The 14,601-nt window shown below is 51.1% G+C and overlaps 1 protein-coding gene across 1 annotated transcript in view; it reads left to right on the top strand.

The window, feature by feature from the left end:
• Positions 1–643: 643 nt before the first annotated feature.
• The window catches only part of utp6 (UTP6 small subunit processome component), a 30,841-nt gene continuing 16,883 nt past the window's right edge, over positions 644–14,601 (top strand). The window contains exons 1-12 of the mRNA XM_068027951.1: positions 644–749; positions 1,320–1,361; positions 1,451–1,543; positions 1,648–1,695; positions 2,994–3,057; positions 3,197–3,315; positions 3,827–3,904; positions 4,323–4,404; positions 6,632–6,716; positions 7,272–7,450; positions 7,707–7,786; positions 7,910–7,987. Of these exons, the coding sequence (XP_067884052.1) occupies positions 672–749; positions 1,320–1,361; positions 1,451–1,543; positions 1,648–1,695; positions 2,994–3,057; positions 3,197–3,315; positions 3,827–3,904; positions 4,323–4,404; positions 6,632–6,716; positions 7,272–7,450; positions 7,707–7,786; positions 7,910–7,987 (1,026 nt within the window). The 5' untranslated portion in view covers positions 644–671. The remainder of the gene's footprint in view (positions 750–1,319; positions 1,362–1,450; positions 1,544–1,647; positions 1,696–2,993; positions 3,058–3,196; positions 3,316–3,826; positions 3,905–4,322; positions 4,405–6,631; positions 6,717–7,271; positions 7,451–7,706; positions 7,787–7,909; positions 7,988–14,601) is intronic.

The raw sequence follows: 14,601 nt of genomic DNA, 5'->3' as shown, positions 1-14,601 counted from the left end.
AGGATGTTGCCAGGAATGGAAAATTTTTGCTGTGAAGAAAGATTGGATAGACTGGGGCTTTTTTCCATTTGGAATAAAGGAGCCTGAGGGGAGACTTATTTGAGGGGCCTAGATAGAGTGGCTAGGAGGGCCCCTTTTCCCTTCACAGAGCGGTCAGCAACTAGGGGGCAGAGGTTTAAAGTAAATGGTAGTAGAATTAGAGGGGAGTTGAGACTTTTTTTTCACTCAGACGGTGCTGGGGTTCTGGAACTCTGCCTGAAAGGGCAGTCGAGGCAGAAACCCTCATCACACTTAAAACAAAATAAATAAATCAATTTGGATTTGCACTTGAGGTGCTGGAACCTACAGGGCTACGAACCAAGAGCTGGAAAATGGGATTAGGCCGGGTAGCTCTTTCTGGCTGACGCAGACACTATGTGCTGATTGACCTGTTTCTCTGCCGTAAATTTTCTGTGTTTCTACCTCACTTTCTTCCTTCATGACACTCCTAAAACCTACCAATTTGAACAAGCTTTTGGTCATCTGACCTAATAAGTCCTTTTGTGGCTCGGTGTGAAATTGCGCTTGATCACCTTGGGATTTTAAACTCCATTAATATACAAATGCAAGTTGTTGTCTCACTCTGTCTGCCTCTCTGTGATGTTGATTTTGTTTATTTTTGAAGAGCATTAATGAAGAAGGTGACAGCCTTGGAACATAAAGTGCACAGGCGAGCACTCAGTAAGGAGAGCTTCATCAGCTATATCCAGGTGAGTGACGAACATTGGAGCAGCACACACATTAACAAACCTGTAGGGGGTGCCAGGGAGCGTGTTAGTGTATAGCATGGATCTGTCTGACCGGCACAGCGCCAATCGCCCAATCCCCCCCTCGCCCCTTCCCCCCACGCCCAATCCCCCCCATCCCCCCCCGATCCCCCCTCGCCCGATCCTGCCACCCACCACAGCTCTCCCCCTCTACCTGTTCCTACCCTTCCCTCTCTGCCCCCAACCTGCCCACCCTGATCCTACTACCTACCCTCCGCTATCCCTCCATCAGTCCTCCCTCTCCTTTCCCTCAGTTCCTACCCTTCCCTCACTCCCCCCACCCCCATCCCAATCCAACAACCCTGATCCTATCACCCACCCCTGCTATCCCCTCCCGAGCTCCCATTTCCCCAATCCCCACCTAGCCTCGCTCTTGCTATCCCTCCTTCACCTCTTCCCACTCCTCTCCAATCCACCTGCTCTCCACACGTGCTCCCCGCCAGCTGAATGAGGGCTTCATGTGTGGAGTTTGTGCAACTTTTCCATTGAGTGGTGTTTTGATTTATTTTTTAGTATGAAATTAACTTTCTGGAATTGATCAAGAAGAGGCGAGCGGTGAGTGAGAACCAAGTTTCTTTGAAAAGATGAAACTATTTCTGACTGTAATATGACACTTTTTAAACACATTCACTCCCTTGCCACAGCGAGTCGGCTACACCTTTAAGAAAGAGGAGATTGAATACGCCATTGTTAACCGGATTCATGGATTGTTTAAACGAGCCCTGACCAAATGGAAGGTAAGGCTGGGCAGGTCACAGCATCAGTGACAACTCCTCGCGTTAAAGGGATAGTTGAAGGTGCTCACTGCAATTTGACTGAAGGTGTTGACTTTGTGTTACAGGGCGACATTCAATTCTGGTTATCACACATCACCTTCTGCAAGAAATGGGTAAGTATTTCCTTTTCTAACCGCCAGGATTCGTGTCCATCTCTCTTCATCTTAATCCAGCTCCCTCACACTGTCACTCAGTAATCCCTCTCCCCCAGCGCCCTGTGTTACTGACTGTATCTCTACTGATGTTAATCCAGCTCCCTCACACTGTCACTCAGTAATCCCTCTCCCCCAGCACCCTGTGTTACTGACTGTATCTCTACTGATAATCCAGCTCCCTCACACAGTCACTCAGTAACCCCTCTTCCCCCAGCGCCCTGTGTTACTGACTGTATCTCTACTGATAATCCAGCTCCCTCACACAGTCACTCAGTAACCCCTCTCCCCCCAGCGCCCTGTGTTACTGACTGTATCTCTACTGATGTTAATCCAGCTCCCTCACACTGTCACTCAGTAACCCCTCTCCCCCAGCGCCCTGTGTTACTGACTGTATCTCTACTGATGTTAATCCAGCTCCCTCACAGTCACTCAGTAACCCCTCTCCTGCCAGCGCCCTGTGTTACTGACTGTATCTCTACTGATGTTAATCCAGCTCCCTCACACTGTCACTCAGTAACCCCTCTCCTGCCAGTGCCCTGTGTTACTGATTGTATCTCTACTGATGTTAATCTAGCTCCCTCACACTGTCACTCAGTAACCCCTCTCCCCCCAGCGCCCTGTGTTACTGACTGTATCTCGACTGATGTTAATCCAGCTCCCTCACACAGTCACTCAGTAACCCCTCTCCTGCCAGCGCCCTGTGTTACTGACTGTATCTCTACTGATGTTAATCCAGCTCCCTCACACTGTCCCTCAGTAACCCCTCTCCCCCCAGCGCCCTGTGTTACTGACTGTATCTCTACTGATGTTAATCCAGCTCCCTCACACTGTCCCTCAGTAACCCCTCTCCCCCCAGCGCCCTGTGTTACTGACTGTATCTCTACTGATGTTAATCCAGCTCCCTCACACTGTCACTCAGTAATCCCTCTCCCCCCAGCGCCCTGTGTTACTGACTGTATCTCGACTGATGTTAATCCAGCTCCCTCACACTCTCACTCAGTAACCCCTCTCTCCCCAGCGCCCTGTGTTACTGACTGTATCTCGACTGATGTTAATCCAGCTCCCTCACACAGTCACTCAGTAACCCCTCTCCTGCCAGCGCCCTGTGTTACTGACTGTATCTCTACTGATGTTAATCCAGCTCCCTCACACTGTCCCTCAGTAACCCCTCTCCCCCCAGCTCCCTGTGTTACTGACTATATCTCTACGGGTGGATGTTGAAGAGACAGATGTTACAGTTGTTGTTCCTTTCGCAGAATGCCAAGATGAAGCTGAGCAAGGTTTTTTCTGCCATGTTGGCCATTCACCCAGACAAACCAGGTAAGATAGGTGCCCATTTTGTGCGGTCCATACCCAGTGTGGGTAAGTTTAGCATCTCGGACCAGTGGTCTAACCTGTGCCAGACATTGTGCCCGGTGCCTTTCCTGCATCTTTATTTATTCCTTTCATCTACTTCCAGCTTTATGGATCATGGCAGCAAAGTGGGAAATGGAGGATCGATTATCGTCTGAGAACGCGAGGCATTTGTTCTTGCGAGCTTTGCGCTTCCACCCAGACTCTCAGAAACTGTATCAGGAGGTAGGGGCTGTTCTAGGAATGGGTTCCTTTACTTGCCTTTTCTAACCTGAACCTGCACCCGAAGAGGAGCATGGAAAGAGGGGGCAGGGCTGCCGGTCCGGCGGTTGATGGGAACCAGTCCGGGGAACAGGGTCGCTAGTCTGCAGGACGGGGGAACAAGTCCGGGGTGGGGGGGAACAGGGTCGCTAGTCTGCGGGATGGGGGAACCAGTCCGGTGGGGGGCCAGGGTCGCTAGTCTGCGGTGTGGGGGGAGCCAGTCCGGGGTGGGGGGAACAGGGTCGCTAGTCTGCGGGACGGGGGAACCAGTCCGGGGTGGGGGGAACAGGGTCGCTAGTCTGCGGGGTGGGGGGAACAGGGTCGCTAGTCTGCGGGACGGGGGAACCAGTCCGGGGTGGGGGGAACAGGGTCGCTAGTCTGTGAGGTTGTGGGGGTGGGGGCTAGTCTGCAAGGCTGGGGCTGGAGGCTAGTCTGCGGCAGAGGAGCTACTGATCACTTGTTTTTTTTTGCCCAGTATTTCCGGATGGAGCTGATGCATGCGGAGAAGGTGCAGAAGGAGAAGGAACTGTTGGAGGCGGCAAAACTGGAGCTGGTATGGAGCTAAAGAGGGTGTTGAGAGCTCGGGGGGGTGCGGTGGAGGGGTGAGGTGCAAGTGTGAAATGGTGCAAATAGAGAAACGGCAGGCACAGACTGGTTGCAGATATTGTGGAGGGGTGTGGATGGGGGATGGTCTGTTGGTAGGAGGAGGAGGGAGTGGATGAGGTTGTAGGAGTGGGGGTGGGTGGGTGAGGTTGGGTGTACGAGTGGGGGTGGATATGGTGGGGTGGGGGGGGTGGTTTGATGCAGAAATGGGGCTCAGACCTGAGGTTGTGTTTTCTTTGAGCAAGTGAATATCAGACGCTGTCTTGATGCAAAGGGGCAGAATGATGGTGAGGGACAGTGTCTCCAGTTCCTGATGGTGTTGGTGTATTCCTGGCATATTAATGCTGCCACGTGGTGTGTGTCTTTAGGCTGAAACGGAGTATCCCGAGGAGATTGTCCGCGGAGAGTTGGCTCGTGTTGTGTACAAGAATGCCATTCAAAAAGTCCATGGTAAGTTTCTGCCCTGAACCCGCACTCCTGGGCTGCTCTCCCAAGGAGCAGTGGGGAAGGGGTTGTTCCCTTCAGTGCCAGGGATAATAGTGCCCAGTAGAAAGAGGAGCGACACAAATATAATCACACAGAGCATCAGAGAGAGACAGGGAAAACATAGCGTGTGTGTGACACCCACTCCCCATCCCCCCAACCCCTCCGAAAGGATGTGATGCTTGAGTGATGGAATCCCATAGTGTGGAATGCAGAGGTTTAGAATGGCTGCTTGACACAATATCCCCATTACCATTGCAGCAGGGCTGTGAGTGGAGGCTGCGAGGAGGAGAGGGTGCTGCAGAACTGGAAACTGTTGTAACACCTGCTCACACTGGAGCTCGGGTACACAGGAGCCTGCTCACACTCGAGCTCGGGTATACAGGAGCCTGCTCACACTCGAGCTCGGGTATACAGGAGCCTGCTCACACTCGAGCTCGGGTATACAGGAGCCTGCTCACACTGGAGCTCGGGTATACAGGAGCCTGCTCACACTGGAGCTCGGGTATACAGAAGTCTGCTCACACTCGAGCTCGGGTATACAGGAGTCTGCTCACACTCGAGCTCGGGTATACAGGAGCCTGCTCACACTGGAGCTCGGGTATACAGGAGCCTGCTCACACTCGAGCTCGGGTATACGGAAGCCTGCTCACACTGGAGCTCGGGTATACAGGAGCATGCTCACACTGGAGCTCGGGTATAAAGGAGCCTGCTCACACTGGAGCATGGGTATACAGGAGCCTGCTCACACCCGCGCTTGGGTATACAGGAGCCTGCTCACACTCGCGCTCGGGTATACAGGAGCCTGCTCACACCCGCGCTCGGGTATACAGGAGCCTGCTCACACTCGCGCTCGGGTATACAGGAGCCCGCTCACACTCGCGCTCGGGTATACAGGAGCCCGCTCACACTCGCGCTCGGGTATACAGGAGCCCGCTCACACTCGCGCTCGGGTATACAGGAGCCCGCTCACACTCGCGCTCGGGTATACAGGAGCCCGCTCACACTCGCGCTCGGGTATACAGGAGCCCGCTCACACTCGCGCTCGGGTATACAGGAGCCCGCTCACACTCGCGCTCGGGTATACAGGAGCCCGCTCACACTCGCGCTCGGGTATACAGGAGCCCGCTCACACTCGCGCTCGGGTATACAGGAGCCCGCTCACACTCGCGCTCGGGTATACAGGAGCCCGCTCACACTCGCGCTCGGGTATACAGGAGCCCGCTCACACTCGCGCTCGGGTATACAGGAGCCCGCTCACACTCGCGCTCGGGTATACAGGAGCCCGCTCACACTCGAGCTCGGGTATACAGGAGCCCGCTCTCACTCGCGCACGGGTATAAAGGAGCCCGCTCACACTCGCGCACGGGTATAAAGGAGCCCGCTCACACTCGCGCAGGGGTATACGGGAGCCCGCTCACACTCGAGCTCGGGTATACGGGAGCCCGCTCACACCCGCGCTCGGGTATACGGGAGCCCGCTCACACTCGCGCTCGGGTATACAGGAGCCCGCTCACACTCGCGCTCGGGTATACAGGAGCCCGCTCACACTCGAGCTCGGGTATACAGGAGCCCGCTCGCACTCGCGCTCGGGTATACAGGAGCCCACTCGCGCTCAGGTATACAGGAGCCCGCTCGCACTCGCGCTCGGGTATACAGGAGCCCACTCGAGCTCGGGTATACAGGAGCCCGCTCGCACTCGCGCTCGGGTATACAGGAGCCCACTCGCGCTCAGGTATACAGGAGCCCGCTCGCACTCGCGCTCGGGTATACAGGAGCCCGCTCACACTCGCGCTCGGGTATACAGGAGCCTGCTCTCACTCGCGCACGGGTATAAAGGAGCCCGCTCACACTCGCGCACGGGTATACAGGAGCCCGCTCACACTCGAGCTCGGGTATACAGGAGCCCGCTCACACTCGCGCAGGGGTATACGGGAGCCCGCTCACACTCGAGCTCGGGTATACGGGAGCCCGCTCACACTCGAGCTCGGGTATACGGGAGCCCGCTCACACTCGAGCTCGGGTATACGGGAGCCCGCTCACACTCGCGCACGGGTATACGGGAGCCCGCTCACACTCGCGCACGGGTATACGGGAGCCCGCTCACACTCGAGCTCGGGTATACGGGAGCCCGCTCACACTCGAGCTCGGGTATACGGGAGCCTGCTCTCTCTCACTTTGTGTTTGTGTTCAGGGAATGCTGAGTTCCACCTGTCGTTCTGGACAATTGCAGAGCTGTTTAACTTCACACAGGACCTTCAGAAAGAGATTGTGGAGGAGTGAGTATGGTGGTGGTAGTGTGGGAGGTGCACTGTGTCAGTGGGCAGGTGGGGGGTGCGCCGTGTCTGGGGAGGGGCTTTTTTGGGGGGGGTGGGGTTGTTGTGTCTGGGGAGGGTCTGCGTGAAGTGGGGGGTGTGTTGCCGTGGTTGGGGAGGGTCTGCGTGAAGTGGGGGGGTGTGTTGCCGTGGATGGGGAGGGTCTGCGTGAAGAGGAGGGGATGTTTCCGTGCCTGGGGAGGGGTGCGGGAAAGGGAGAGGGTGCGAAAGGGGGTGGGGGGGGGTTGCCGTGCCTGGGGAGGGGCTGTGGGAAGGGGAGGGGGCGTTGCCGTGCCTGGGGAGGGGCTGCGGGAAGGGGGCGGGGAGGTATGTGAAGGGGGCGGGGAGTTGCCATGCCTGGGGAGGGGTGCGGGAAAGGGAGAGGGTGCGTAAAGGGGGGGGGGGGGGGGGGGTTGCCGTGCTTGGGGAGGGGCTGCGGGAAGGGGGCGGCGTTGCCGTGCTTTGGGGCAGGAAGAGAGCTGTTGTGCTGTGATTTGATGATTCACCTTGTTCCTGCAGCCTGCAAACACTGCACCCAAACCACGCGCTGACCTGGGACTTCATGGCCAGGCGAGAGTTAGACACTGAGTCGCTGCCATCGACTGAATGTAGCCAACAGAGAAAAGCTTCTGATATCATTCGCAGGGAGGAGCGTTGCTGGGCTGTGTATGAGGAAGCGGTAGTCTCCGTGACAACAGGTCTGTGCTGATTCCACCCCAGCTGGGGCCTGCGGAGGGAGGAAGGGATGGGAGGAGAAGTGGGTGGGGAAAGTGAGTTGGCGTGGGAGGGGGATTTGGGTGGAGGAAGGGGGGGTGCCCGGCCCCAACTTGACTCATTCCTTCAGAGGCAGAGCCTGATGGTGCTTGGAGGGAGGTTGTTTGCTGTAGGTTTGTCATTGCTTTTCTCTGGCCCAGTTAAGCTGACTTTTACCAGTTGGGTGTGTTCTGATTGCAGAGGCTATGTGGAAATGTTACATCACTTACTGCCTGGAGAGGCTTAAACGAAGAACCAACAATGAGGTTCTTCGAAAGAAGGTGAGTTCAAGGGCAGAGATTCCTCTCCATCCAGATTGAGCGCCGTCTCGGCTTGTGTTCTGATCTCATGCAGCTGGTCCTGCAGGGGCTGCTTTAATTCTCTCCTTTCTATCTGTGTTTCAGAGACTGGAGAAGTTGCTGTCTGTCTTTGATAGGGCCAGTGAAGCCTCACTCCTACCTGAGGCACTCTACAAACAGTGGGTATGATTCTTTATGTCCTAATGTCTGTCATAGATTTAAGAATATACACCTGAGAAATTATAATTATCGGGTCAAACTGAACAGGCTGAGGCTCTTCTCTCTTGAAAAAACGCTGAGGGTTGATCTGATCAAGGTCTTTAGGATTATGATGGAGTAGATCCACTTGTTCAGAACAATGGAACTAGCCCCCATCAATATAAGATAGTCACTAATAAACCCATTAGGGAATTTAGGAGAAACGACATTACAGTTAAGGTGAGATGAAAAGGGGCAAGAGGAGGCTTATGGAATTAAAGGGTTAGTGGTAAAGGCTGGGAAATTGGCTAAGGGATAGGAGGCAGGCAGTAGTGGTGAACAGACGTGTTTCTGACTGGAGAGAAGTATACAGTGTGCAGTGGGGTCTACCAGGGGTCAATATTGGGACTATTGTTTTTGTTCTATAGAAATGATCTAGACTTGGGTTGAGAGAGTACATTATTGAAGTGTGCGGATGGTACATAACATGGCAACGTAATATATAGTTACAGAATATCAGCAGGCTTCAGGAGGTCACAAACAGACTGGTGAAATTTATTGGAGACAGATGTCTGGTGATGTACTTTGGAGAAATGACCTGGAGAGGCAGTATAGTCTAAATGGTGCTGGTGAGTCGGGGTGGGGGAAGGAGGTACAAGAACTAAAAGGATCTGGAGGTGAATATTCACAAATTCTTGAAGGTGGCAGTGCTAATTGATAAAGTGGTTAAGAGTATGTGTGGGCTACTTGTCTTTGTAAATAGGGGTATTAAATACAACATTTTGATACAGCAAGTAGAGAGAAACTGTTTCCTCTAGCAGTAACCAGTTGTCATAAATTTAAAATGATTGCCAAAAGAACAAGAAGGAGAATTTTCTTTCCCCAAAGATGGTTATTAAGATCTGGAATGCATTAGCTGAAAGGGCGATGGAAACAGATTCCACAGGAATTCTCAAAAGGTAATTGGACATATAAAGAACAAAGATAATTACAGCACAGGAACAGGCCCTTCGGCCCTCCAAGCCTGCGCCGATCCAGATCCTCTCTCTAAACATGTCGCCTATTTTCTAAGGTTCTGTATCTCTTTTCTTCCTGCCCATTCATGTATCTGTCTAGATACATCTTAAAAGACTCCATCGTGCCCGCATCTACCACCTCCGCTGGCAACGCGTTCCAGGTGCCCACCACCCTCTGCGTAAAGAACTTTCCACGCATATCCCCCCTAAACATTTCCCCTTTCACTTTGAACTCGTGTCCTCTAGTAATTGAAACCCCCACTCTGGGAAAAAGCCTCTTGCTGTCCACCCTGTCTATACCTCTCATGATTTTGTACACCTCAATCAGGTCCCCCCTCAACCTCCGTCTTTCTAATGAAAATAATCCTAATCTACTCAACCTCTCTTCATAGCTAGCGCCCTCCATACCAGGCAACATCCTGGTGAACCTCCTCTGCACCCTCTCCAAAGCATCCACATCCTTTTGATAATGTGGCGACCAGAACTGTACGCAGTATTCCAAATGTGGCCGAACCAAAGTCCTATACAACTGTAACATGACCTGCCAACTCTTGTACTCAATGCCCCGTCCGATGAAGGAAAGCATGCCGTATGCCTTCTTGACCACTCTATTTACCTGCGTTGCCACCTTCAGGGAACAGTGGACCTGAACACCCAAATCTCTCTGGACATCAATTTTCCCCAGGACTTTTCCATTTACTGTATAGTTCACTCTTGAATTGGATCTTCCAAAATGCATCACCTCGCATTTGCCCTGATTGAACTCCATCTGCCATTTCTCTGCCCAACTCTCTAATCTATCTATATTCTGCTGTATTCTCTGACAGTCCCCTTCACTATCTGCTACTCCACCAATCTTAGTGTCGTCTGCAAACTTGCTAATCAGTCCACCTATACTTTCCTCCAAATCATTAATGTATATCACAAACAACAGTGGTCCCAGCACGGATCCCTGTGGAACACCACTGGTCACACGTCTCCATTTTGAGAAACTCCCCTCTACTGCTACTCTCTGTCTCCTGTTGCCCAGCCAGTTCTTTATCCATCTAGCTAGTACACCTTGGACCCCAAGCGCCTTCACTTTCTCCATCAGCCTGCCATGGGGAACCTTATCAAACGCCTTACTGAAGTCCATGTATATGACATCGACAGCCCTTCCCTCATCAATCAACTTTGTCACTTCCTCAAAGAATTCTATTAAGTTGGTAAGACATGACCTTCCCTGCACAAAACCATGTTGCCTATCACTGATGAGCCCATTTTCTTCCAAATGGGAATAGATCCTATCCCTCAGTATCTTCTCCAGCAGCTTCCCTACCACTGACGTCAGGCTCACCGGTCTATAATTACCTGGATTATCCCTGCTACCCTTCTTAAACAAGGGGACAACATTAGCAATTCTCCAGTCCTCCGGGACCTCACCCGTGTTTAAGGATGCTGCAAAGATATCTGTTAAGGCCCCAGCTATTTCCTCTCTCGCTTCCCTCAGTAACCTGGGATAGATCCCATCCGGACCTGGGGACTTGTCCACCTTAATGCCCTTTAGAATACCCAACACTTCCTCCCTCCTTATGCCGACTTGACCTAGAGTAATCAAACATCTGTCCCTAACCTCAACATCCGTCATGTCCCTCTCCTCGGTGAATACCGATGCAAAGTACTCGTTTAGAAACACCCATTTTCTCTGAGTCCAAGCATAACATTCCTCCTTTGTCCTTTAGTGGGCCAATCCTTTCTCTAGTTACCCTCTTGCTCCTTATATATGAATAAAAGGCTTTGGGATTTTCCTTAACCCTGTTTGCTAAAGATATTTCATGACCCCTTTTAGCCCTCTTAATTCCTCGTTTCAGATTGGTCCTACATTCCCGATATTCTTTCAAAGCTTCGTCTTTCATCAGCCGCCTACACCTTATGTATGCTTCCTTTTTCCTCTTAGCTAGTCTCACAATTTCACCTGTCATCCATGGTTCCCTAATCTTGCCATTTCTATCCCTCATTTTCACAGGAACATGTCTCTCATGCACGCTAATCAACCTCTCTTTAAAAGCCTCCCACATATCACATGTGGATTTACCTTCAAACAGCTGCTCCCAATCTACATTTCCCAGCTCCTGCCGAATTTTGGTATAGTTGGCCTTCCCCCAATTTAGCACTCTTCCTTTAGGACCACTCTCGTCTTTGTCCATGAGTATTTTAAAGCTTACGGAATTGTGATCACTATTCCCAAAGTAGTCCCCTACTGAAACTTCAACAACCTGGCCGGGCTCATTCCCCAACACCAGGTCCAGTATGGCCCCTTCCCGAGTTGGACTATTTACATACTGCTCTAGAAAACCCTCCTGGATGCTCCTTACAAATTCTGCTCCATCTGGACCTCTAACACTAAGCGAATCCCAGTCAATGTTGGGAAAATTAAAATCTCCTATCACCACCACCCTGTTGCTCCTACATCTTTCCATAATCTGTTTACATATTTGTACCTCTATCTCACGCTCGCTGTTGGGAGGCCTGTAGTACAGCCCCAACATTGTTACCGCACCCTTCCTATTTCTGAGTTCTGTCCATATTGCCTCACTGCTCGAGTCCTCCATAGTGCCCTCCTTCAGCACAGCTGTGATATCCTCTTTGACCAGTAATGCAACTCCTCCACCCCTTTTACCTCCCTCTCTATCCCGCCTGAAGCATCGATATCCTGGGATATTTAGTTGCCAATCATGCCCTTCCCTCAACCAAGTCTCAGTAATAGCAATAACATCATACTCCCAGGTACTAATCCAAGCCCTAAGTTCATCTGCCTTACCTACTACACTTCTTGCATTAAAACAAATGCACCTCAGACCACCAGTCCCTTTATATTCATCATCTGCTCCCTGCCTACTCTTCCCCTTAGTCACACTGACTTCATTATCTAGTTCCTTACAGGCTTTTGTTACTACCTCCTTACTGTCAACTGACCTCAATTGGTTCCCATCCCCCTGCCACATTAGTTTAAACCCTCCCCAACAGCGTTAGCAAAAGCACCTCCAAGGACATTGGTTCCAGTCCGGCCCAGGTGTAGACTGTCCAATTTGTAATAGTCCCACCTCCCCCAGAACCGGTCCCAATGTCCCAAAAATCTGAACCCCTCCTTCCTGCACCATCTCTCAAGCCACGCATTCATCCTGACTATTCTTTCATTTTTACTCTGACTATCACGTGGCACTGGTAGTAATCCTGAGATTACTACCTCTGAGGTCCTACTTTTTAACTTGGCTCCTAACTCCCTAAACTCTGCTTGTAGGATCTCATCCCGTTTTTTACCTACATCATTGGTGCCTATGTGCGCAATGACAACTGGCTGTTCACCCTCCCCCTTTAGAATGTTCTGCAGCCGATCTGAGGCATCCCTGACCCGTGCACCTGGGAGGCAACATACCATTCGGGAGCCTCGTTTACGACCACAGAACCGCCTATCTACTCCCCTTACAATCGAATCCCCTACGACTATAGCCCTTCCACTCTTTTTCCCGCCCTTCTGAATAGCAGAGCCAGCCACGGTGCCATGGACCTGGCTACTGCTGCCTTCCCCTGGTGAGCCATCTCCCCCAACAGTATCCAAAACGGTATACTTGTTTTGGAGGGAGATGACCGCAGGGGACTCCTGCGCTGCCTTCCTGCTCTTTCTCTGCCTTTTGGTCACCCATTCCCTTTCTCCCTCAGCAATCCTAATCTGCGGTGTGACCAATTCACTAAACGTGCTATCCACGACCTCCTCAGCATCGCGCATGCTCCAAAGCGAGTCCATCCGCAGCTCGAGAGCCGTCATGCGGTCTAACAAGAGCTGCAGTTGGACACACTTCCTGCACGTGAAGGAGTCAGGGACATCAGCCGTGTCCCTGAGCTCCCACATTGAGCAAGAGGAGCATGACACGGGTCTGAGATCTCCTGCCATTTTTAATCTTAAGCTTAACTTAGTTAAATGAAAAAGGAACGAAAAGTTTTTACCAATCACAATAAAACCAGAGAAATCGAAAAAGCCTTACCTTATAAACACCCCACCGAGTCCTTTTTTTTTTGGTTAGAGGAGGAGGGCGGGTGGGAGACACGACAAGTGTGGTGTCTCGGGTTCAGAAACCGCCCAAATATATAGTGTTTTACTTACCCAGCAGCCCCCTGGCCTCCGCCGAAAAACAAAAGGAAATTAAATTTACTTTCAAACTGACCTTCCCAGCTGCTCACTCTCTGCTCCCGAAAAAGCTGCTGCAATGAAAGGAAAGTTATTTTAAACCGCCCAAATATATAGTGTTTTACTTACCCAGCAGCCCCCTGGCCTCCGCCGAAAAACAAAAGGAAATTAAATTTACTTTCAAACTGACCTTCCCAGCTGCTCACTCGCTCATTCTCTGCTCCCGAAAAAGCTGCTGCAATGAAAGGAAAGTTATTTTAAACCGCCCAAATATATAGTGTTTTACTTACCCAGCAGCCCCCTGGCCTCCGCCGAAAAACAAAAGGAAATTAAATTTACTTTCAAACTGACCTTCCCAGCTGCTCACTCTCTGCTCCCGAAAAAGCTGCTGCAATGAAAAATATAGTTAAGGGAACTAATTTACAGGGTTAAGGGGAAAGTGTGGGGGGAATGGCACTAATTGGACAGCTCTTTCAAGGAGCCAGTACAGGAACAATAGGCCAAATGGCCACCTTCTGTGCTGCAAGATTCTGAGAGGTTTGTGTGGAATAGTAACACCAGTTTAGAGCAAAAGCAAAATACTGCGGATGCTGGAAATCTGAAACAAAAACAAGAAATGCTGGATTCACTCAGCAGGTCTGGCAGCATCTGTGGAAAGAGAAGCAGAGTTAACGTTTCGGGTCAGTGACCCTTCTTTGGAACTGACAAATATTAGAAAAGTCACAGATTATAAACAAGTGAGGTGGGGGTTGGGCAAGAGATAACAAAGGAGAAGGCGTAGATTGGACCAGGCCACATAGCTGACCAAAAGGTCACGGAGAAAAGGCAAACAATATGTTAATGGTGTTTTGTAATTCCTTTTTACATTTTTTGCATTTATTTCATTTCATCTTAGTTTGTTCAGTTTGCTTACCCACTGTTTTTTTCAGGTTGTTTTTCTTCAGGTTTGCACTTGCTGATGTTCTATATTCAGTATATTCACACCTAATCTGTACTAATGCTTTGTCTTTCAAAACACCATTAACATATTGTTTGCCTTTGCTCCGTGACCTTTTGGTCAGCTATGTGGCCTGGTCCAATCTGCACCTTCTCCTTTGTTATCTCTTGCCCAACCCCCACCTCACTTGTTTATAATCTGTGACTTTTCTAATATTTGTCAGTTCCGAAGAAGGGTCACTGACCCGAAACGTTAACTCTGCTTCTCTTTCCACAGATGCTGCCAGACCTGCTGAGTGAATCCAGCATTTCTTGTTTTTGTACCAGTTTAGAGCAGTTGGGCTGAATGGCCTGCTTCTGTGCTTTATTTTTACTGACCTTTCCTTTGGTTGCTGTTGGCCACTTGGCCCATGGTGTCTGCACCAGCCGAAAAACGACCCACCCATTCTAATCCCACCTTCCAGCATTTGGTCTGTAGCCCT

The sequence above is a fragment of the Heterodontus francisci genome, unplaced genomic scaffold, assembly GCF_036365525.1.
Source record: "Heterodontus francisci isolate sHetFra1 unplaced genomic scaffold, sHetFra1.hap1 HAP1_SCAFFOLD_405, whole genome shotgun sequence".
Taxonomy (NCBI): Eukaryota; Metazoa; Chordata; class Chondrichthyes; order Heterodontiformes; family Heterodontidae; genus Heterodontus; species Heterodontus francisci.
This window is presented reverse-complemented; position numbering and strand designations above follow the sequence as displayed.